This window comes from Psittacula echo (assembly GCF_963264785.1).
Source record: "Psittacula echo genome assembly, chromosome: 4".
Classification (NCBI taxonomy): Eukaryota; Metazoa; Chordata; class Aves; order Psittaciformes; family Psittacidae; genus Psittacula; species Psittacula echo.
In genome coordinates, this window is record NC_137738.1 from 13,394,320 (window position 1) to 13,419,559 (window position 25,240).

The 25,240-nt window shown below is 37.5% G+C and overlaps 1 protein-coding gene across 7 annotated transcripts in view; it reads right to left on the reverse strand.

Annotated features, from left to right (window-relative positions):
• MARK1 (microtubule affinity regulating kinase 1) overlaps positions 1-25,240 on the reverse strand; it is a 57,543-nt gene that overhangs the window by 12,042 nt on the left and 20,261 nt on the right. For 3 of the 7 annotated variants that reach the window (XM_080616316.1, XM_080616315.1, XM_080616313.1), the window contains exons 2-13: positions 23,240-23,443; positions 22,490-22,543; positions 15,116-15,164; positions 13,925-13,990; positions 12,861-12,931; positions 11,835-11,891; positions 7,852-8,088; positions 7,643-7,762; positions 3,473-3,572; positions 2,777-2,889; positions 1,322-1,475; positions 60-250 (exon numbers count right to left, since the gene is read on the reverse strand). In XM_080616316.1, the coding sequence (XP_080472442.1) occupies positions 60-250; positions 1,322-1,475; positions 2,777-2,889; positions 3,473-3,572; positions 7,643-7,762; positions 7,852-8,088; positions 11,835-11,891; positions 12,861-12,931; positions 13,925-13,990; positions 15,116-15,164; positions 22,490-22,543; positions 23,240-23,443 (1,416 nt within the window). Of the gene's footprint in view, positions 1-59; positions 251-1,300; positions 1,476-2,776; positions 2,890-3,472; positions 3,573-7,642; positions 7,763-7,851; positions 8,089-11,834; positions 11,892-12,859; positions 12,932-13,924; positions 13,991-14,551; positions 14,684-15,115; positions 15,165-22,489; positions 22,544-23,239; positions 23,444-25,240 lie in introns of those variants that run through there. The other 4 variants (XM_080616314.1, XM_080616312.1, XM_080616317.1 and 1 more) reach the window with 3 other exon arrangements.

Below are 25,240 nucleotides of genomic sequence, written 5' to 3' on the forward strand. Positions count from 1 at the left end.
GTGGATTTTGTTTAAATAGGGAAAAATAAATATAACAAGCCAAAAGCGTGAACACTCACACTGGGAACAGTAGATTTCTTTCTTTCTGGACCCACAAGTGGACTTGCAGCCATTTCTCCTTTGGAACCCACTGTAGTGCTGCTAAGTTTGCGTGAGACATCCTTGTCCCAGTCTTCCTTCTGTTCACTTTCCACACTATTTGCCTGAGCTCTTTTCGTGTATGACACAGCAGGAGGAATTGAGGGACCAACTGCCAAATAAAAACAGAATTAATAAATACCTAAAAATAATCATTGCATTTTTCCTGGCCAAAATAGTCCAAATGTAATTCCCTGAGCCCAAAAAAGCATTTGAACAACTATGACTGCAAACTCAGCACATATATCAACCTATTCAATTGAGGTTTGTCAGATTAAGTTCTTTTTACCTACCCTCTCCCTCTCTTTGCAGTTCAGAATTAGTTCCCATTTCACATCAAGATGTAAAATCTAGAAGAGTACTTTAATTCTAACTTTAAACACCATAGAAGGTCCTTTCCCCCTGAAAACCCTAGAACTATTTTGTTTAAAAACATGTTTATGCTTGGAAAATTACAATTCTTTCCCCCTTACCATTCTTTAAAATGCTTTGAGACAAATTCTCCATCTGTAGAATTTTACATTCCCTTGAAATAAAATCACATTAGCTGATGATCCTCACAATTCTCCTTTTTTCCCCAAAAAAGTAACCACAACAAACTACCGCAGAGGGAAAATGGTAAAAATAGAAATAATAATGTAAATTAAGGCAAGAGAAAAGGGAAATTTTTAGCATTTTAGAAATATTTCCTGCAATTTAATAGTTCTCTCAGGGGGCGAGAGGGGGAAAAAAAAAAAAAAAAATCACCTTTTTAGTTAATGTTTTAATGTGCACTCCTTTTTGATGTAACCACTTTCACCAGAAAATATTTCCTAAATAATTGGTAAAATTGTTGTCTCTTGGAAACAATTTGAAGCCAGCTCCAAATGCACTGATAAACATAATGGGTTACTGCTTCTGACTGTATTCCAGACCAATATTTTGCCATTACGTCCTCAACACAAAACATCCTCAAGCTCTTATTTAGTGAATAAAGCAAGTAACAAGTTTAAAACATTAACTCTCTAAGTGACATTGACCCAGAATTATGACAGAAGCACTCATACAAATAAAAGCATCACAGTGGAGCACAATGAGATACACAACAAATGCACAGAGTGGTGGACCTGCTAGGTTCACAAAACACTGCACATTCAGACTTTAATTGTGTATGTTACTTTACTTGTTGGAATGTCATCCCCACCATGATCACTGAAACGTCGTTGTTTCTGGTTAGTTGATATACTCCGTTGGACCTTCAGGTGAGCAGGAGACTGCACAGAACTGTTGTTGAGGTCACTGCTAGGACGAGACCTTTGACCCAAGTTGCTGCTTGTCAAGGACTCACCTCCTTCAAACTAGAAGAAAAAGTTTTTCAAAGCATGAACTCAACATTGCTGGTACTTTTAGAGCATTTTGAAGTGAAGAGGTAAAACTGTACCCAGAGTTTAATTTTCTTCAAGATGAATTTTACCACTTCATGTGTGTTTAATAGTTAAACCTGCTTTAGCAGGGGGGTTAGACTGCATGATCTCCAGAAGTCCCTTCCGACCCCAACCATTCTGTGACTCTGTGTAACGTGCTTTAAAAACAGAGCTAAAGCTAAGAAGTTAATGAATGCTGAAAATAAAATTAGCAGATTCCACAGTTACAAAACTGTGCTATTTTAAAACCTAAGCCAAAGAAAGAGTGGCTCCCTCAACTCTTTTTTTAAGCTTAAAACATATTTCTAGCTTCAGAACAATTTCAAAATGCAGAGTGAGTCAGAAGTGCTAAAAAAGAAAGTACTACTGATTCAAGGATTCCTTACAGTCCTTCAACACATCTTTAGAAGGCATATAATTCAGCCACTGGTTTGTTGGTATCTAAGAAGCCTAAGTTGTAAGAGCAAGCAGTGGAAAAGACAAATATCCTCTTTGAAGCAGTTTAAGTCAAAATCATGTTAGACAGATTCCCTCCATTCTCTGCCATCACAAGGGAATTCTGGTTCAGAGATGTTGTGGGAAAATGCACTCAACGATGCACATAGCGGATCTACACGGTCTTGGAAATGAAGGAAGGCTAATGAAGCAGCAGGAAAAAATTTCCTTCAAAAAGAAAGCCTTGGTCTTGATTTGATTTCATGAAAATCCCTATGGTCCTAAAAGATCCCTCTAGTTCCAAAACAGTCAAAATATTTCCTATTACAAATATATTAACGGCTATCATGCAGTTATTTATTAAATAATAAAATACACTATAAAATAGTATAAGTGAGAAAGGCTCATTTCTGAGAAATAAATGATGTTACATCTTAGAAGCTTGAGGAATAATTGCTCTAGTGAAAGTAACTATTTCAGATTTTAACTGTAAATGCACATGACAGGAAGAAGGCTCAGCACTTAGAAGTCATGCCACTTCAGATTAACAGCTAGCTTTTTAACAAAGCAATTCAACAGATTTACAAGCAAATGCGAAGATACTATATTCAGTCTATTTCTTCATATGGGAACTAACAACATATCCAAGAATATATGAAAAGGGAAAGACATTATCAAGTTATCAATCAATTTTTTTAACTGAAGATGTTGCAAAATAGTTTAGTAAAACATTAAACACCAGAATATTCAATTCAGCCAGATATAAAGGCAAAAGCAGATATAAATTAGGTAGCACTTACTTCAGGTGGTTTTCTACCTAGAAGTAGGTAAGTAGCCATGACTTCATCGTACTTTTGGTTTACTAAAGATTCATGGATTTCTTCTCTTGAAAAGCCCATTGTGACCATTATGTCTAAAAGTAAGAAGAACTAGATGCCTTATCAGAATAAGTGCTTGGGTTTCCTGACAACTAAATAACAATGAAAGTAGCAAACCCCCTTATAACTTAACACTTAACTGGGATTCAACTCAACCAGCATCATCTCTGCTGAGCAAAATCAAAAAGACTGCAACTCCCCTCCTTTCATCATTATGCTCTTTTTGAAAACTCTCAACTATGCTATTCAACAGAGTTCAATGTTATTCAACATGAAATGTTATTCAATGACAACACTGGCAAATAGAAACTATAAACAGCTACAGGAACAACATAGCATCTTTCTCTGACCATGCCAGATAAAAACTGTTGCTCATTTCCTTCTGCATGCTGAATTCTGTAATCTTATTTGTCTTTTGCTATGCTTGTAGATTTATGCCAGCTCTAGGAAGTCACAACAGTAGTTATAAGGAGGGCACTGTAATGAAATTTCTCATTTAAATAAAAACACTTTACTTGTAGGATGAGATTGCATGCCAAATTTGGTAAGAGCTTAGTCGGATCTACAAGATAAAATTGCCTACATACATCAGATGCAACATCCTTGTAAAAGTCTTACCTATTCTCTTAGTGTCATTAAAATCTGGTTCAGGCTCAGTATATGGCTTTAGTTCTTCTTCTTCATGGCCAACATTCATCCACCGATCCTTCATAATTTGCTAGGGAAAGAAATGAACTTTATGTCAATATGCCATTTACCCATGCCTAGGGAAATCTGGGCGAGCTGGTCTGGGGGAAAACAACCCTTAAAATTCATAATGAACAGAATTCTGCTCTTTTACTCACACCTTTCTCCTCCCCATCTTACAGTTTCTTCTTTTATCTTCCACATCCTTTAGTCTCCATTAGTTCACCTCCCCTATTATTTATCCTTTACAATACCTACCCACTCAAAATACCAGAAAAACTACCAAGAGGAAAGAACCTGCAGTTCATCACACAAAAAATTTCCATTTGTACCCTTCACTTCCACCATCTCTGAATCTCACCTTGCTGAGTGCCTGACACTCATGCTCTAATCCTGGTTAAAATCCCTAGATGTTACTACAATATCAACTGTATCACAATAAGTAACTCCTTCAAATAATAACAAAGGAAGTGTTTAGAAACTATGGAATATTTCAGGAGCATGTCAATGCTTCCTACAGTCTTTCATTTCAAGATTGTGATGCCAACTGGTCACTTTATTCTATGGATCTTTCTCCCTACACTTGACCTAAATATGTCCACAGTTTGGCAGAAGCGAGAAATGCCTCTTAACTCTCTCTGTGCCGTGCAGATATTTCCTTCTGCGTTCTTTGGAAAATTTCCTCTGCTGTAGCTTGGATTTGTTTATAAGCCTGCCAGACTGATCAGCTGGAATCCTAACCACCACTGCAATCTCTCCTTACAGATACAAAACAGCTAAAATCAGTCTCCTTCCTACAGCAACAGGCACACACGCCTCTTTAGGGACATTCTCTAATATTGCTCACTAGGTTGACAGGAAAGTGAAACAAATCAAGTTTCCCACAAGCTCCAAATATGCTTTGCAAATACAGAATTAAGTTATTTCTCACAAAGAGCAAAAGACTCAAGTTTCCATTGATATAACCAGATTCTTTGTATGTAGTGCTGCTGCCAAATTACAGGCACAAATAGCTGTATCCTTACAAGAACAATACAGAACTCTGTACTTGGGCCAGTTAACATTTGGCTGACAGTAAGACTTACAGATTTGTTCAAAGTTCTGCCACAGGATTGATTTTTTGGCTTTTGAAGCGGGAGATAAAAGGGAAGGGATTGTGTACATGTATTGCTTTATTGTACCTCTGGCATAGAGAGCACGAGCTTCTTTTGCAATAGCGTTTGGTTATGTATTTGTAGCCTTGCAGTAACATGATAGACTCCCCAAAGAATAGTATGTGGTATCTGCAATTACATTTTTTTTTTAAAGACACTGTTAATTAAATGTAAAGTTTAAGCATAATAATGTGTTTGGATGACACAAATCACACTGCTCAAATCCTATTTCCGTTTCTCAATCCTTCTTGAACAGGCAAACCCAAAAATTCCCACTTACGGTTTTTCCTGTCTCTTCAGTAGGTGGATCAGTTCAATGTAGCCTGCTCTAGGTTTTCCATTTGTTAAATACGTAAACTTCTGCTAGCTTCTATCTTTTAAATACATGATCTCATAGGCACATTGAGTTATTGTACAACTCTTAAAACAGGCTTTTAAACTCAAGCATTTTGAAGTGACACAAATGATTCAGTTCCAGGATCAGTACTAAACCTGTGTAAGTTCGCTGTGCTTTCATTCGGCTGATTCAAGAGCAGCAGTCTTGGTCAAGGTGAAGATCTGACCCAAACTGTATTTCTTAAAAACCGAGTTTTCAACCAATTAGGTATTACTGATGAGGTTTCCCTCAACTTTCAGGAAAACAATTTAAACATAATCTGGCTCAAGACATGTCTGTCTCAAAATTATTTGTTTTATTACTCTTTGTAAGCATAAATCTGCTCTGTGGGAATTGCACAGTGTTGCTTTGAAAGAACTGAAGACTGGGAGGAGAATGAATTCTTTGAAATCCTGACAGTTAAGAGAAATCCCACATTTTCTGACAATGCGTTTTTCCCATCTCTTCCTGTGAAGATTTTACAAGAACATTCTCTTGCTTCTAAAATGTTTTCTCTCTGCTGCAACCATGAACATGTCTAGATGAACCATTTCAATAAACACTTGCCTGGTCCTTACCAGAGGAAAAGTGCTAAGCCTAACCCATATGGTGCTGATCCCGTGTCAGCCTCAGCTTTGATGCTCATGTCACTGACAAACATTCTATTGAATGGTGAGGGAAAAACATGCATGGGAACTGAGCGGGTGGATGGCTGGGACTGAACAAATAATTAAAAGACAAAGCACAGACAAAAACCCTCCCACCTAAGATGAGACTGTCTTTCCACTTTTAGAATCTACCAGTAAATATGCGCTTGCATAATAAATATGTATTTTTAGAAACAGAAGAAATAGTAATTTCTTTCCAAAGTACAAACCACGGCTTTCTAAATCAACATACGTGTGGTTTCAGGAACATCCATATTTTAAGAGCATTTGTGATGTCTCTCTCCCTCAGATTAGCAAACTGATCAATACCCGTTATCATCAGTATTTTGGTACTGATCCATAGCTCGAGACCCCCTGTCACACAATAACATTTTCTTGCTCCCTTCCGTATAGTCAGACTACGCTCTTCCAGCAAGACAGCTATCCAACATATCTCTCTAGGGAGAGGAAGGAATTTTAGGAGAACTGGATAACACTACAGTATCTAGAATGAAAGCGAAATTAGATCTCAAGAGAAACCACTCAAAATCCAGAGGAAAGTTCAATAAAATGTTTTTCCTAAACCTTAAAACATGACACAGAAAAGCACAATCTTTCACCATCTTCAAGTCACTACGCTTTTATCATTATGTCCTCTAGACAGTAGTAAATACATAATAATTAATGAGTATCAATAAAGAAGCCACCATTCACTATTCTCTTCAGCACAGGTTTTACTAAAGCTACAGTTATTTATAACAAGACACAAACCAGCATCACCTTGAGATCAAGTTGTATGCAGACACAGCTCATTAAATGTTTGCTACCTTAACCCAGGTAGCATCCATATCAGAAAGTGTAAGTCATGCCATTACAAACAAAAAACTACTTAAATGGGATTTATTCTCTGGAACACCATCCACTGCTGCACAAGCAGGCAGAGAAAGACAAAATGAAATCACTGGTGATTAACTCACAAATACTACTTTAAAACCATTCTATTTATCTTCCACTCCACTTTCATCTCTGTGCTAAGTAGATGGTATTTTCAAGAGTCTATCTTGGTTAAACAATTCACAAAACAGAACAGGACAGCATTTAGAGTGAACGCTACACAAAATATTTGCTAAACAGCAGCTCCAGAGTTATCCAGTAAGTGCATGCCAGTATAGCAATCTTGAATGAAAGAGCTCCTTAAAAACACTGAACCTTGTAGCCATATTACAAAGCCTAATTTACTACCACCACCACCCAAAATCATAACTCAGCAGAAATCCTCAAAACAGCTTTTAGCTGAGGGACACAGTATTAATACATGTTAATTTTCTGGCTACTCAGCAACAGAAGTACCAGAAGGGGGAAAGAAAAGGCTGCACAGAAATTACTGGCAATCACTAACTTATCATTCATTGTATTCTTAAGTGTTTGTCTGTATTATGGCACTAAAACAAACAAAAACACCCACATAGTTTTCAATCACAGTTACTCTTTTATCTATCCCTTTTAAAAAATCATGCTGGATATGGTAAATTAAGTCAAAATGGCTGATGGAACTGCCTGCTGCTGGTTTTGGTCTTCTGAAAAACTCCCAAGAATAAAATATTTACACTCTTGTCCTGCTTGCCCCCATTTTGAACTACCTCCATTACCCGACTGAAACAAGTGGGAGCAGTTTGCATTTTGAAATACTCTTCAGTTATAGTCTTTAATTGGTTGCAATTAAGGTTAGATTTTCATCCATTAACACTGTATATTTTCAAGATGTTTTGGGGACATTTCCTCTCTCACTCTTTTTTAAACAAAATTTTTGGGTCCTTAAAATGCAAAGAAAGTACCTATTGTGAAAAACAGTCTTAAGCAATTACTGTATTTTATTCTTTCTTAATCTGAGCCCCCTTTTTTTCCCCAAGATGAGATTACTTACTTCCAAGCTGCCTCGTTTTATTGGATTCAGTACTAGTAGCTTCTTAAGCAGATTTTCACAGTCTGTGGACATATAGAATGGGATGCGGTACTTCCCCCTCAGCACTCGCTCCCTCAGTTCCTTTAAAATAGAGTTTTAAAAGGTGAGCCTACTAATCACACACAAGATTTAAGGAGATTGAAAGCCAAGCTTTCATACTGCAACTGTACCTTTAGATTCTGACCATCAAATGGCAACGATCCGCTTACTAGTGTGTACAAAATCACCCCAAGGCTCCACACATCCACTTCAGGACCATCATATTTCTTTCCTTGGAAAAGTTCTGGAGCTGCATAAGGCGGGCTTCCACAAAACGTGTCCAGTTTATTACCAACTGTAAATTCATTACTAAAACCAAAGTCTGCAATTTTAATGTTCATGTCTGCATCAAGTAGAAGGTTTTCTGCCTAAGAGAAAAATGAGAGGAAAAGAACAATTCACGTATCAGAATAAGATCAATATATTACAGAGTAGTATTTATCAATAAATGCAAATATTTGTTTTTAAGTAGTTCAACATCTTTTTCTTTCTTGCAGAATAAAAGAAACAAATCTCCCTTGAATACATTACAAAGACTGGAAATCAACGATGTTTACTCAAAGAAATATTACCATTAAAGCAGCTAAACAGAATAGAAAGTCAGCTAGTGAATCAGCTGTGAAGATTTTCTTGTCTGGAAGAACCAACTCAGTTCAGGTTTAGACTGAAATATCCAGACATCTCAGGACAGCAGTTTCAACTTTTGACAGGTTCATGCCACCTTTTGACGCTAAGAAGCGTAAGTCTAATCCCAGACATCATTTACCATCTCGGTGGGGTAAATGCTAGAAGGGATTTAAGGCTTCAAAAGAAGATCTGTTCTGCTCACACGATGACATACTTCAAGCTATGCACTGTATCTCAGCATTCTGTACCAAAAAATTCTCTCCCCTTTATTACTGGTGCTTTCTTTAGTAATGCCACCACCAAAGGTGTTTAACACTCAAGAATTACATTGCGTATGAAAAAAATACATGTTTTATACAGCTAAGAATATTCATGCCTGTGCAGCAATCATCAGGTAAGTGCAATGCATCACATATACATAGATGCAAGTACTCAGGAACCTGGAGAGTCAATAAAAAATACCTTATACTTAGTATCACAGCTATGTCAGAAAATTAAAAGAGCAAGATTAGATAAATAAGAATACATTACTGAAAAACACCCCATACAGTGCATTCTCAAAATGCAAGGATGCTAAGCAACGAGTGCAGCAGAACTGGGCAATGTTTGCTCATCTAACTGGGTCCCAGTGCCTGATCTGCACATTAGCAGCACTGAGCAGTGCAGGAATCCTTTCTCAAAAGGAGGACAGACATCAGCCAGAGCACAGCATTCAACTAATTGCCAAACATCAGTTTTATAGCAAACACAAACATCTCTCATCAACTGCTATGCTCAGAAAAGTTCAGGATGAAGAGAAGCAGCAATCAATTTGTTAGGGTAAACATGATTTTGTTTGGGTTGGTTTGTCTGTTGGTTTTGTGTTTAGTAATTTCACTTGCATTCAGTGAACAGAACAGGAAACAATAACCAGGATATCAAGCCAAAGTTGCACAACAGAATTTAGCCTTTACCAGGAGTAAAATATAGCTTGCTTATATAAATTAACTACCCCAGAAAATATTTTATTTTCCCAATTCATGACCTGTAATCTCAGCTGGTTCCAGCTGATGTGCCTGCAGACAGACTCACAGAGGTATCTATTTTCCAGATTTGACATCCTTCTACATTACTGAACAAAGACTTCATTTTCCTTGTGGTGAAAACATTACTGTCAGCGCAGCTGCTCTGCAATTACAATAGTCCTTCTAGTTCAACAGTACTCTGCTACCAAGCACCCTATGCTTTTAGGTTCCTCACTTCAAAAACATCAAAACCCATCCTTTCTTAACATGCCAAATAGAAAGACTATGCTCTTGTTTGTTACACGTTCAGAGCAAAAAGTATTAAGTCACTGAAAAAGTAAGATAAAGTTTGTGCATCACCAGACGAGCAAAGCTGGAATTGGTTATAGCCATTTCTATGCAAGCTGTTTATAAACACAGAAAATGAAAAGGAGATGGTTTAAGCATCCATACGCCTTGCACTCCCCCCTCTTCTGGACAAACTTGCGTATTTTTTTGTATGTCTTCCTAGTTTAGTAACTTACATTTGATAGAGTTTATCCTTTCTGTTATCAAAGCCAAAAAGACTTAGCAAAAATCTCTGCCTTGCAGTGCTAACAATGTCTATTGGTCAGCATGCTGGTACTACGGTGAAAGTCAACAGAAGCAGATGAAAATTCAGATGCAACTCTAAACTTGCTTCTTCCTCCTCTGCAGCTCCATGAGAAGAGTTTTAAGTGAGACAGAGATGACACATAACGTTTGAAAAGAAAAGACAAAGTGAGAACACCTCCTCAAAGCCATGCATTTATCTCTTTTTTCTTTGGGGAATGTATTTTTCATTGACTGGCTCTCAATCACACCTAACACTGAACTTTTCAAATGAGTCTAGCATAACTCCATCAAAGGGAAGTCAGAGAGAGAAAGGCAAAGAAATTATTTTGAAGCCTGCCTGCCTGTCTCGCAAATAGGAAGGAGATCAGCAGCAGAGTACTTGTGACAGATGGTGAAAGGGATCCTGCATAAACCCCGCAAAGCAGTTTTGGATAGTCCTGTGAGCAATGCAGTGAGCTGTATGCATCCTATGGAACTAAGAAATGAATGTTAGGTGGAGGCTGTGATGGGCTTTGGGAGAAAGAGTGAGATGTAGAATGGTAACTAATCACAGGGGTCAATGCAGTAGGACTCAATACTACAGCTGGGCTGAGCAAGCCAGTGCCAGATAATCACAAGGAGATGGCTGGCTCCCTACTCCCAGCAAACTATAGGGCTGAGTCAACCACTGAAAGCGGCTTGTCCAGCCAAGCCAATGGGTCCCATCTGGAAAAGGGTGCAGCCTTCTGGAAAGCTCAACAGTGGCTGCTGTAAGCCCCAGGGAGCCTGACAAAACATTCACAGGCTCCAAACCATCATGCAAGACGGGGAGGAATTTTTTTGTATCAAGATTTCAATGAGATCCAGCCTTTTCCTTCCTTGCATTCTACTTCAGAGTGCTGGCTCGGCACCTCCATCATCAGATGACAATGGTCCTGGGGCAGGGAGGACTCAGCAGAAAAAGATGTCTTATCCAGTACCATATGCACATATAGAAGCTGGCAGATCGACAGGTATTAGGGAACAGATTTGTGAGAAAGAGGTCAACAGCATGCTGCAGTGTATTATAAGGAAGTTAATACAAAAGATACTAGCAAAAAAAAAAAAAAACCAACAAACCCCTGAAGACAAAAGATATTGGTAAAACAAACACTTAAGAATTATTAAAGTTCAGCTTATTCAACATTTCAGATACCTTAGTAAAAAAGAAACTACATCAGTGTTTTCTTTGTAAGCATACAAAGAGCACTAGCCAACTTTTAAACAGGTGAAGATACTGTGTCCAAGTCCCGTGATATCTAAACTTGGCATGAAGACAACTTCATACTGAAGGCTTAGGTTGTACCAGTAATTGCTGAACTCTTTAACATGGTCTAGGACGTTTATTCAGACAGAATACAAGAAAGCATCAAAAAAAAAAAAAAAAAAAGAAGCTCAACTAATTTCTGTTTAGATTTATTTTTCTGTCTGATAAGACATGAGAGTATAAAACAGAAGTTCAAATGGATTAAAACCCGAACATATTCCTTATGAATCACTAAGATGAGATTGTTTTATATATATGCTTATACGTTTATGCAATATATTTTAACTGAAAATGTTTCAGTGCTGACAGGTATCACTGAACTTCTGCAGCTTCAGTGTGTACGCATCTGCAGGCCAGCAGGTATAACTCTTTGGAAAGCATGTCTTTTCCTTAAAGCTAAAACTGGAATGAAAGTAACACATTCTATTCTTGTCTCTCCCCTGTTCCAACAGGCAAGCTACATTATTTTTGTGCTTCAGAAAATAGAGAAAAAGTGATATTTACCTCATTCACATGTTTGAGGCATTCACAGTGGCAAGGCCAAGTATATAGAATGAAAATAACTCTAGACTGTCAACCAGCAAAATGAAAAGTAACAGCCTACCTTAAGATCACGATGAACTATGCACTTCTGATGACAGTACTGCACAGCAGACACAATCTGAAACACCAAGATGATCAGTGAAATACTTAATTTCCATCTCAGCATTTGTATATAATCTAGTATATAATTTTGGCTTCTGATATGACTCAGCAGAACATATTAATATACAAAGCTTTAATTTTAGAACATATTCATGTAAGTTTCATTAAAGCTCAAACACTAAACCTAAAAAGTTCCTAAAAGCAGCTCATTTTCTTATTAAAGAAAAAGTTTAATACATATTCCTTGAGGTAATAGGAGAAACATCTATTTTAAATGCAGATCTCCCAATAGCAGTAACTATAAAAGGAAATTATTCCACCCCCCCAACCCAATAGCCAGATGCACCAACTCAGATTTTATCTTCTGAAATATCTGCAGCATAGCTCTGCAATTCATCCCTAACAGAACAGTTCACTCAACATGTCCATATGTATCTTTCACATATATATGACAAAACCCAAGTCTGAAACAGCAAATTAAAAGCAGTGTCTTTACATGTTAATTATATACCTTCATTATGAAAAATTCCAAATTTTAATCTAATCAAAGCTTTTCACAATAAAATCACCAAAAACAGGGTAAGAAAAAAAGATGAGAAAGCTTGTAATAACAGTATAAAAACCTGCTAGAAAACGGTATGACATGACAAAGCAATACATGTCATCATATCAACATCTCTAGATAGAACATCTGTTAAATTCTAACATATTCAGAAAAGGATCACAACCCTCAAATGACTCACAACAAAAAATGGGGCTCTTAGGAACATCCACTAAAAAAGAATGCAAAACAGTCTTACTATTTTTAGACAGTACGTAGGAAGCAGATACTTTTCTCTTTGGGGATTTTTTTCCACTCCAGCTTTAATAAACATTATCACAACAACGAATATTCTTTTAAAGTAAAAGAAGTAGGCTCACATTCATGTCTATCCAAAAATACCATAGATAGAAACAAAAGAGAGAGTGAATTTTAATTTCATACCTGCCTGAATTTTGCACGAGCCTCTTTCTCTTTCATTCTTCCATGTGCAACTAGGTAGTCGAACACTTCTCCTAACCACAACATGGACAAAACATCAGTTCTACTGCACAGGTTTTATTTTTGACTGTCATGCACAATCAAATCATGCTTGAAAACAACATCCCACACACCTGCTTCTTGAAGGGAAAGGAAATAGAAGCAGCCAGGAAAAAATACCCTTTGACTGTTTGAACTGAATTTCACTTTCCAGACATCAATAGTCAAGAAATATAAAAATTGAACCCTTCATACTAAGGCTTCTTCAAATTTAAAAATAAATTTACTTAAAGAACCATCATGAAACAAACCAGAGACTTTAAATAATAAAAATTATTCATAATGCATATAAGACGCTGAGAAATAGGCAGCTTCTTATGTATCAGATTTGTTTTGCATATCTCTAGTGGTTTCACTTAACACTATCTATATTACTTCTGGTTTTCCCTTCCTGCTCTCTAATAAAGCTGCTCAAATGCCTTTCAGATCCTAATCTTTGCACTGTCTGTTAAGCAGCCTTTCCTAGCTGGTCATCGTATGCTGGATTCCCTTCCCACATTCAAACATTCCCATTCAGCTGCTAAGCAGCTTCTCAAGCAGGCACCCATTATCCCTCTCACTCTTTACAATCCTGCTGCTCTCCTTCCTGTGTTGCTTATTCCTATCCCTGGACCTCCCCCTCTCCAAGCGCTTTGGCACACGTTTTCAAGATCATACAAGGCAGCAATGCTTGCCTAAATATAGCAGATAGAGTCAAGTTTTCGCCATATTCAGCACCAGGTTATCGCTTGAAATTCCAGCAGAAGCCTCAGAATGGTGACTACCCTTAAACACAAACCTAACAGGTTACTTTACAGAACGTGATGCAAGCAAGAAAGTCTGCCCTGAGAGGTCTGTTAGGAGTGCTGTGAAGGCCAGATTAGAATAACCCATTAACCATGAAGTTTTTATATCATTTCTAGGCATGCAACCGACATGGCTTTCCATATTTCAGTTTATCCTTAAAGCAGAATTAAGAATCCACTTACCCCCACTGGCATATTCCATTACCAAATACAATGTCTTTTCAGTTTCAATAACTTCAAATAATTTTACTGCAAGAAAAATGAATGAGAGAGAGATTGCAGCAGGGAGCAAAAGCACAGCACAAACAAAAAATTATACTCATGAAGTGAGTATAATTTATGGCCAGTGATAACACTAAACCATAGTAAAGCTTTATATCCTTTAGGTTAGCATTCTTTTGAGGGGGGGGAAAAAGCAGAATTAATTTCTAAATCACAGTTGATAACAAAGCATATTAATTCACAATTTTCTGAGAAGTTTATGCACACTGTACAAACGAGTTCATGCTGAAATTAGTGTTCAATTTGACATGGGCGTCTTTAAGATCATACAAACCTTCCCTGTTTCGCTCGTAAACTGCTCCCAGTTAGAAATTTGAGATTCTGACCAAGTGGATACCAGAAATACTAGGTCTGAAAGACTTTCCTCAGATTGTAATAGTAACCATTCATTTAAAACAAACACACCCTCCCCACCACCCCCAAGAAAACAAAAACCAGCAGAAGCTAAGAATGCTGGAAAAGCAACAAACAATTTAAGGGATGAGAGGGAGTGCCTAGCATGTAATAACTTGTACACCTCGTCCATACCTTGTATGCAACAAGCCCTCTGGCCGATTCAGGACCATTAACTGTCTCTGGAACAAGACTGTCCAGCCCTCCTCAGCCAGAAGAATTGTCATCACAAAGTAGGGCCCTGAAGCTGTGGGGTACGTGAAAGAACTAAAGCAGAAAGGGAAAATTACATACTTTGTAATTCCAATTTTATGGAAATATTAGTCAGCAGGAGTCTCTCCTAGACTGAGCTAATGGAGTTTTGCTACTTTCACTTAAAAAAATTCATGCTTTTTGGCCTCAAGAATAATTTCAACAGAAAACAGGAGCTGGGATCCTCAACAGACCAGTGTGAGCACTCAGCATCTCCTATGTTAAGGCTTTCCTGGACTGAGCAGTTTCTCTCCTCAGAGCACCACTCTTGTTTCAAGCAGAGTGAGTAAAGGAGGTGAGACAATGACGCATTTACTGAATGCTCACTGTCCTATTATCTCAAAAAAGTTTAACAGCATAGCAGTAAAGTATATTCAAATAAAGCCAAAGAGAGTAAAATGTAAACAGTACAATAGAAAAAAGTTTGCAGAAATGCAAGGCACCTACCAATATTGGGATGATTCAGTATCTTCATTATTCGTACTTCTCGAAACAACTGTCACGGAAGCAAGACAATTTTCTTAGGAGTGTGTTTATTAGAGAGAAGTTACACAAGATACGCAATGTTAGCTGCCAAAAAAGGAGCAGCATAAACCACAGAAACTAGCATTAGCATAAAATATGAATATAGCACAGTGAACTCCAGAAAACATAATCTATATCTTATACACTATATGAAAATAGCCACTACCAACTACATATCAAAACCAGACTAAATTTTAGGCTTTATACAAACAGACATAGGTAAGTTTTATAGCCCCTTCTGGAGTTTCAGCATTGACCAAAACTAACAGATTATTCACACAACTTTTTGTTGTCTCTTTGTTCTATTTTCTTTGGTGACTGGCCAGCTCACCTAACTACTCTGAATACATACGTAACAGCGGGTGCAAATACAAGGTGTAGTTGGAACTACAGGAAAGTTGAACACACAGATGTTGAAATGGAATTAGATACCATGAATCCTGACTTTCCCCAGTCCTGCTGCTCCACAGAGGAGAAACAGGTGAGTTCTTTTCTCCCAACTACCAGATTTTACACTGGGTCATAAACACCAATGTCCTCTTTCTCCCCCTGGCAAGGCCTGAAGGTTTATGATTGCTTTATAATCTTGAGTCACATAATTGAAAACAACAGGACAAACTTACATCCCTACCTGTACACACTTTAGGCAACAGTGGGTTGATGACATTTTTTAACCAGAAATGAGGTCTTAGCTCTTAAATTTCATGAGTTTACTGATTAAATAAGAGGTGAAGCAAGACTGACCTAGGGGGTCAAAAGAAAGAAGGAATCCAAAATGACTATACAATTCCATTACTCTGTACTTAAGGCTGTCAATACTGATGTTTGCACTGTTTTACTTCAAGTGAACAGCATAACCCTACTGTCAATTCTATTTTCTGTGCTGCATGCTTAGTACTGCATTGGATTGCAGTAGGATGTTGAAATGAAGAAAAGCTCACTGGCTTCAGCGTAATGCTGAAGACGTTTTGGAGGTGTCTTAGCAGTACAGACCTCCTTATAGAGCAACTTGGCTCAGTGCAGAAGTGTGTTGTTGCTGTTTTGCTTCTCTGATGTCTCAGAGGACACCTCTGCCTCCATTTTCAAAATGAGTCCCATTTGTTCAGATGCTACCTTTGCAAAAGGGTATTACGAGGCAAGCCACAGACCGGACACCTCCTCAAAGAGCAGCACTTCACAGTTTCTATTTTATGATGGCTGAGGCTACAAGTTAAGAGAAATTGAAATTCTTTTGCTTAGACAAAGCTATTTAGTCATAACATTTGTAAAATTCTACATTTATTCTAAAGGGCAACATCTTTTTGAAATTCAGCTTTTGATCAATATTATTGCAGTTCTATATTGACATTAAGTATTTCAAGCTAGTTACAATCCACTTGCTTTACAGTTGCCATTTAAACAATTTTAGAAGGAAGCAAGGACTATAAAAACATTCCTCTGACAACATGATCAGTATGATGCAGTTTGCTTGTGTTTAAAATGTAACACATGGGTATGTAATACTATGAATTAAAATACTAGAATTAAACTTTGGCAAATATTCTTGTTTCCTCATGAAGTCAGTTATTCCCATGAAAATACATCCTACCAGACTGTTCTTTGTGCATTTTTTGGTTTTATAACTGAATTTGCTGCACAAGAACACATTTCCCAGCTAAATCAGTATTAATTAGTCAGAAGCTAATAAACCTAAACCAAGCAAGGGTACAGCTTCAGGAGAGCCTCGAAGCAGGTATATGGAAAACAACAATTCCTGCCAGAATGTCAGAAAGATATTTCATAACTTAACAGTATTAATGCTGGTATAAAAGTTACAGCAATGAAAACATGTCTTCATAAGCAGAATTAAAATATAGACTGCTATAAATAAAATAATTTCCGATCTAGAAAAAAGATCAAAGAAATAATTTTACATGTAATGGGAATCACACAGTAATTGTAAAAAAAGAAGCGGGATGGGAATTGTTCTATGCAATACTCTTACAGGATTTCAAAGCTGATTAATTGGTTTAAGATCTGAATTTATTTCAGTGGCATGAATTCTGTTCCACATAGTATGTAATTTTTATTTTTTTTTTTTTACATAAAGGAAAAAGCGTACTAGGAAAAGGACAAAAAGTCTATTTTCCTCAAGACCTCTAGCTTCATGCAGATACTTTGTTATATGAAATGAAACACCTAGTTGCCCTGGTTTTGAATAAAAGACATCACTAAGATACAAAGTGTGGGCTTAGGTTTATCCTATATTCACACCAGTACGTTTTTTAACAACATCTTGTATTATATATCCTGTTGAATAGGCATTTTTCAGAAAACTGAAGCGTGTGTTCATATACAAGCAGTATATAGTCCAGGTATGAGCCACCATGACTAGTTAGTCCGCAGGGAGTAAATAGTCTCAACCTTTTGAAAGCAAGCAGCTATTTGAAGGCAAATTCTAGATGAAGGCAAAGTCACAAGGTCAAATTGGGTATTTTCTTGCTGATCAGTGGCTCTGTGGTGGGCTTCTTAGTTTGTTTGGGGATTTTGACTTAAAGGCACTTTTAATCTTGGTTGAAATGCATTTGCATGCTTAGAGCAAGAACTGGGCAAGGCCAAAGCAGATTAAGTGCTCTAAGGTGATGCTCATCCACACAAATAGTGTCAAGCATAAGATGAAGGGAAACTGGCAGGTTTATTTTACAGTCAGGATGGCAACAGCCTCCCTGCAAACACGAGAGCAGGGAGAGAAATCAGCAGAGTAAGAACTGAAGGAATAGTTGAAATCTTGGAACCTCCCTGCAGGTACCTGCTAACTAAATGGCTTGCTCAGAGAAAAGATTAAAAACTTTAAGTGGTTGTATTCCCTGGAAAACTCCTCTCCCAACTGCCTGCCTACTACTGAAACTACAGCACACAAGGCTGTCTTCTTCATGGGGAGATCCATTTTACTCTGAGAGTTTGTATTTTGCAGTTTTTATCAGCTCTGACAAGTTCCAGCAGTTATACACCTGGAAACTGATGTTTTCAGACCTTTTTTAGAAGCAATTCAGGAGTAGGCATCTTGCAAATTAGGCAGATATAACTAACGTATTTCAATATACCGTGACGTAATTAAGACAAGCAGCTTTGTGAAAGCTGCTTGGCATGACAGATACTTCCAACCCAGGAAGAAAGAAATTTGTTTGAAAGGCTGAAAAGTGAAATTATGGAAAGCACTGCATACAGACCATAAACAAGCCCCATTACACCTTGTATAGCTGATGGCCCATGTGGCCCAAGGGGATGTGTAAGGGGCTCTCAAAGAGGAAAGAGCAGGGACTCTTTTTTCAATACAGATGCTCAAAACAGCAGGGGGGAGTGGGATGGAAATGGGGCAAATGAACTGTTCTCTGGAGTCCTGGTGTATATCCAGGATTTTACTTGGTCCAGTGTAAATGTGCATTTATACAAATTAAGAAGATGCCAATGTTCCCTCATCCAATTTTCTCTCATAAGCAGAATTAAAATATAGACCACTATAAATATGAGAGAAACAATCTAGAAAATCTCTGACAACTGGATGACACTTGAATAAAAGCATTAACAGTATTCCAGTATTTCAGTACATTGTTTTTACATTCAGATTTGCATTCTGTGAAGCACTACTTTGGGATAAATACCCAGCCCTCCCCTTTCCCTTTGCAGAAGCATGTTGGTCATTAACACTATTTATGTCAATAACTATGTATTTAACAAATAGAGATACCTTTAAACAATAGCCACTACACCCTTCAGTAACACCCAGGATACCTCTATATGCAAAAGAATAGATGTATTAAAGCAACAAGACCATAGTTCTTTCCTACAAAGCCAAGTTTATTAATTTTATAGAAATCTAGACACATCAGAGAGCTTAGTTCTGCTTTCGTGATGAGGCAAGCTGCAGGATTATACAAGAATATAATTCAGGTTTCATGCACACCTCTACTTTCTTGAGCAGCAGGGTACTGCTCTCTCAGAAGGTGTAAGTACTCCCTGACTTCCTGCTCCATAACCCACCCCACATCTATAGGGCTGCTCTCCATTCTTAACAATGTGCTACCATTCAGCAAAGCTCCTGGACAAGCATCTCCTTTTTGTAAAAGGGTTGTAGCATCAATAGCTTCACTCATAACAGAGGACAGCCAGCACCATACTCAATTCGTATAACTTGTACACATGGAAAAGGCACAGTGCTTGAAAACTTGAATCCTGCTTTTCCAGTTTCATTTTTCAGGGCAAGCTGCAGCAAGTACAAAGATCTTCCATTGCTAACACTTCTACTTGCTGTCAGGCTGACATCTACATTGAAGATGCACTATTTTAAGTCACTACACTCAAACTAAAAAAACCTTCAGTTAACCAAGGCTTTTTCTTGCTTTGAAAGATGTGCTGGAATGCTTCTCTAGTTTCTAAATCATTACTGAGAATGGATGTTTTAAAAAAGCATAGCTTTCAGTAGGTAATGTACTGAAATTGTTTCCCATCTTCTGTTGTTAAGGAAAGAAAGAACCCAAGTTTGAGGCTTTAGATCTGTTTAAATAATAAAACGAAGCATGCTGACCCTTAAAAAGGGAAAATCTGAACTGCCATTTGCTAATCAAGCCTATTAAGAAAAAAGCCCCTTCTGCTCCATTAGCAGTTTGCAGAAGAGCAACAGAAGGCTATTTCAGAAACCTCCCTAAGTTGAGCCAGTACAAGAAGATGTAGCAGACATGCAGAAAATAGAACAGCTATTTTGATATAAACTCTATAGTTATGATGAAACCCAAATACTTATATTTGGGAATAAATTACAATCATGACAGTGGAAAAGCTAAGTCAGTACAATATGTTACTATCAAGACAGCAAGTTCATAAAAAAGCCAGCTCTGTCTTCTAAACAGGTGCTAACCCAGTAAGATGGGAACTACATACTGAACAAATTGAAAACAAAGGCAGTGCCTTTAATTCAACATTGTTTATCTATTTAAGAAGGCAGAGGTTCTGAAGCAAGAAGTAACTTCAGACTAACACACTGCAGGTACAAGGATGTGGAATTAAAAATCCACAATGTCAGCTTACTTGTGCAATCATCTCCTGACATTTAATGGTTTAAATTAGAGTAACTATATCTGTGAAGTACCCTGTCCATATGTGCTAGTTTTGGCTGGGATAGTTAGCTTTCTTCACAGTAGCTGGCATGGTGCTGTGTTTTGGGTTTGTGCTGAAAACAGTGTTGATAACACAGGGATGTTTTAGTTGCTGCTGAGCAGTGCTTACACAGAATCAAGGCTGATTCTGCCTCTCACACCACCCCACCAGCGAGTAGGCTGGAGGTGAACAAGGAGCTGGAAGGGACACAGCTGCGACAGCTGACCTCAACTGACCCAAAGGATATCCCAGACAATATGGCACTATTCTCAGCATATAAAGCTGGGGGAAGAAAGAGGCAGGGAGGACATTCAGAGTGATGGCGTTTGGCTCCCCAAGTAACCGTAAAGCGTGATACAGCCCTGCTTTCCTGGAGTTGGCTCAATACCTGCCTGCCAATACGAAATGGTGAATGAATTCCTTGTTTTGCTTTGTTTTACCCACTAAATTGTCTTTATCTCAACCCATGAGTTCCCACTTTTACTCTTCTGATTCTCTCCCCCATCCTGCCGGAGGGAGCGAGTGAGCAGCTGCATGGTGCTTAATTGTCATCTGGGGCTAAACCATGACACCATCCTATATGCCATAAAGAACACTGGAGAATGGCTAAGAACAAACTGAAGACTTGCTCTGCTTTCATACTCATGACTAACTACAGACCCAGCTTATATAATACTGTCAGCAACCTAAGTATGTGCTTAAATATTTCTGTTTACAAAACAGAATGGTACATGAGAAGCTACGATGCCCCACATCATTTTACTTAATTAGGTCAGTAGCAATTACTTGCTCTTGCTATCCTTTATACTACAGTAAAAGGAAAGGGGATGCTTTTGTGAATAACCCTGTACCTAAGATGATGTCATACTTGTCTTGTTTGATTTATAATAATCAATAGTGATTGAAGGCCTGAAACAGAAGTAAATCTAACCATGCTGATAAACCACCCTCCCACCCTTATTTGCTTTAAAAACCAACAGTTGCTTGAGTGACTGTGCAAAAGCTGTGCTTAAGCTTACTTAAAAGCTTTCAGGGAATCAATACTCACTCAAAATTCTCAGAAAATTGCAAAGCTGAAGACATTTAGAGCTTCAAAACAAAACCTACTTTTTTTCTACAATCAATTTCAAGCAAGATGCTACAAAGGAAAACTTCACACTTTCCAGTGTAAACAGAAGATGGGATAAATATTTTTAGAAGTTACTGAAGAATGGAATTGTGGTTAAATCACTAAATTTAACTTAGTTCTGCTATAAGCTGCTTCTAACTAGACCTAAAAATGTTTCTCTTGCTATCAGCTTCCCACTCAACAACCAAGTAACAGCAGCAATATCCTACCACAAAAGTATTTTGTGTAGTGCGACATCATCTTTTATAGGCTATGAAAGTTTCATTTATACCTGGAATGATTTATTATTCAATATTATTGTGTGACATACAACTTACTTGTCATTACAGCAATTATCCCAGAAGTTAAGTTTTTCATGCTTAGTTTTCCAGAATATTTTAACATTTTTACCCTCTCATTGCTCAACAACAAGACAAACTCACACAGCTCTCCTAGTGTAAATACCAAGCTAGGTAGGAAACAAGCTATGTGAACAGCACATGATTTCCCCACTATGCTCTGTCATGTACTGCTTCTGTGGGTCCCTCTTCACTAGCTCAAATACTAGCAACCCAAAGCACACAGGGTTTTGTTAAAACACTTATCACAACAGTTACGAAGGACTTCTGAATTTCTGTCTACAGGCACAAACAAGCAAGAATGTTCCGATTATGTTCAGTCATTCTGGCAATTCTATACACAATTACTATATCACAGAAAAAACAAAGAAAAAACTCATTTACAGCATTACGTCTTGGTTTATTAGGTAGACAAACTACTTGTGTACCTAATTAGATACAAAATTTACTGTCAGCAAAGAATAAAGCTGAAGGAGGAAGGAAGAACAAAGAAGCAATGCTTAGATAGGAAACACACAGAGTAACTGCCCTTAGACAACTTGCCCACACACCTTATAGCAAAGACTGTTTCCCAAGGTCATACGTACACAAAGATGTTTGTTTAGCAAGACAAATGGACCAAATATTTTTGTCAAATACACAAAAGATCACAGTTCAACTGTTCATAGAATTTCAGATGTTATGGTATATTCTTACCTTTTGCAGACTAGTAGGATTTAGCTGGGTTTTATCTATTATTTTCACAGCAACCTGGGGGAAAAACAAAACAAAACAAATTATTAAACTCAGAAAAATGTTTGCACAAAAATATATTGCGCCTTTGCGAGCAAAATCATAGATATACCTGTAAGACACGCGTATATGTCTGCTTTTATGCATTACATCACCTATGAAGATTTATCAGCAGGAGCTCAGAACTTTGCCACAATACGGTACCACCAAGGAATCAAGTGTTATACTTCTGTTAGTGTTTGGACAGAACAATGTTATCTTGTCCACTGCAAAACCAGGTCCTCCAAACACAAGATCTGTCTACCAATATATGTCAATAACAAAGATTGATCTATCTATCAATAGATAGATCAATATGAATGAAATCTATCTATCAACAGATTTCTCTTTGGTTTTGGTTTGGGGTTGAACAGACCCCCTCCCAACCCCAAAATACTCCTTGAAGCACAAGCTTTTTGATCTCTTCATCAAGAAGTTACATTTTACAAAGAGAGGTGAAAGGTTAGAGGGAGAAGACTTGGACACCTCAGGTAATTTTTTCTATACCCTGAAACAGCCCCTCTGCATCTTCCTTTATGATGAAAAAAAAAAAAAAATAAAAAAAAAGCTTTTTCTATTCGGAAGAGAAAGGTAAAAGAATGGCAGAAATACCTATAAAGATAGCCAAAGAGAACATAAAAAACATGTTTAGCCCTTTTTTCTTGAAAGGCTTACCTCTCTTCCAGTAAGCACATGCCTGGCCAGTTTCACTTTGGCAAAATTTCCTTTTCCTATTGTTTTCAGTAAGCGATAATTTCCAATGTGAGGATGCTCTTCATTGGTAGATGTAATGGAGTTTCTACACCTGGGGATGTTTTGTCTGCTACTTGACTTGATAGGCTGGACGTGTGGTTCAGTGTATCCATCCACCGATGTATGCTGAAAGGCAGATAAAATAGTTTGGAATTTAGCTACTTGGATTTTAGACAGTTGCAGCAAAATAGACTAAAAGCGCAGAAAGGTGTAGAGGGGAGTAATTTGTTTACTTTTATAATATATATATGATAACTTTGGATGCAGCCTAAGCAGAATGTGCTGCCTTTGGACTATATCTCAGGAAAGGCCTACAGACAGATTTTCACCAGCCCCCAGAATAAAACTAGAAACACCTAGGTAGTAATCAAGAAACCATTACAGACTTTAATATGAAACTGTGCCAAACTACACACTACACTACTATATTACAAACTTGACTAATCCTAACCAAATTTAGTCTTCTCAAAACAAACTAAATATTTGTACTTTGGCATATTTGGAAATAAGATTTCACCCAATTATTTTATTCTTAACTTTCTTCAAATAACATTATGACAGAAGTATTTATTCAAGTAAGCTTTGCTCCCCAAACCTGTCTGCATCTTTCTGTAAGGCAAGGAAGTTCTCATTCAAATAACGAACATTCTACATCTTTGGTTAAAAATAATAATCCATTCTTAAAAAACTCCATGATATCTCATAAATATAATTTTAAATCTTAAAAAGTCTGAAGAACTAAAAGGACGTTATTTTTAATGCATACCAACACATCATCCCACATTAAGTGTTAGTCACTGAAATCTGCAGGGCTTCTGTACCCTTTAACTTCCAAGTATCTAAGGGGCAACATACAGATGGGGCTTGAAAGTGTTCCAAGGAGAAACCAAAGTAACAGAAAATGTCAAATGGGTGTTAAGTGTTTCAGTATTTCAAATTGTTTTCTAACTTACTGGGTACAAATGTAACAGGTAAAATTCAGCCTCTGCTCTCTTAAGGTAAGGATTTTAAGGCAGGCAAATACTGTAGGTAGAAACAAGGTCTTTGCAGACCAGTTTTCAGGTTTCAACAACAACATGCCTTTAGGTTTCAAGAACAGAAAAGCATGCTTACTCCTAATTCACCCAGCTCCCCCTAAGCGGAAAGCATCAACAAAACTCAAAAGACACCTCAATATTTTCTCACTATTCACTGCTTCAGTCAAGAAGTGGGAACCTGTATCTTTGAACCTGTACCTTTAGAGCTCTGAGACTTTCTTTACAGACCAAAGGTTTCTAGATCTTTGACATTAAGCTGAAAGAAGTCAGAAGGCAGTGGGAGGCTTTACTTGGTTTCTTCCAATACCAAATCTAATGTGGGTCTATGCTGATTTCATCCATCATCCCTCATGCAAATAATCGTTTTCTTCTACAAGCAAAATGTAAAGAGTGCTTCTAGCTCCAGTGTGTTTTTATTATACGCTAAAGTCAATCCCCTCCTGTAAACACCATTGCTCACAGATAATTCCACTTGCCTCAGAGGGACTATTTCAGGACATAAGCACTAGCAGAATTGGAAAAACTAGCAAACAGCTGCCACAGAACCGGAAAAAACAAGGAGTATACCACAACCAGAATGTTCTTCCCAAATGCAGCACAGCTCTGCTTACATCACCTAAAGCATTATTAATTATTCACTACAGCCAGGAGAATGGTCCTAAAGATAATTCTCTGTTTGTCTTTTCATTACCAGAGTCTCTCTGCAAAATACTACTTTACCCCACTTCTAAACTGTTTTGCAAGCTACCCCAGAACCAAGCAATCTAAACCATGTTTAGATTCTGTGTATCAGACAAATTTATTCAACCATGAAGTAACACACTAGCAGTAATATTTATCCTTTAGAAGCACATAATTAAAATACTTTTCTGGTCTTGGAAAGAGA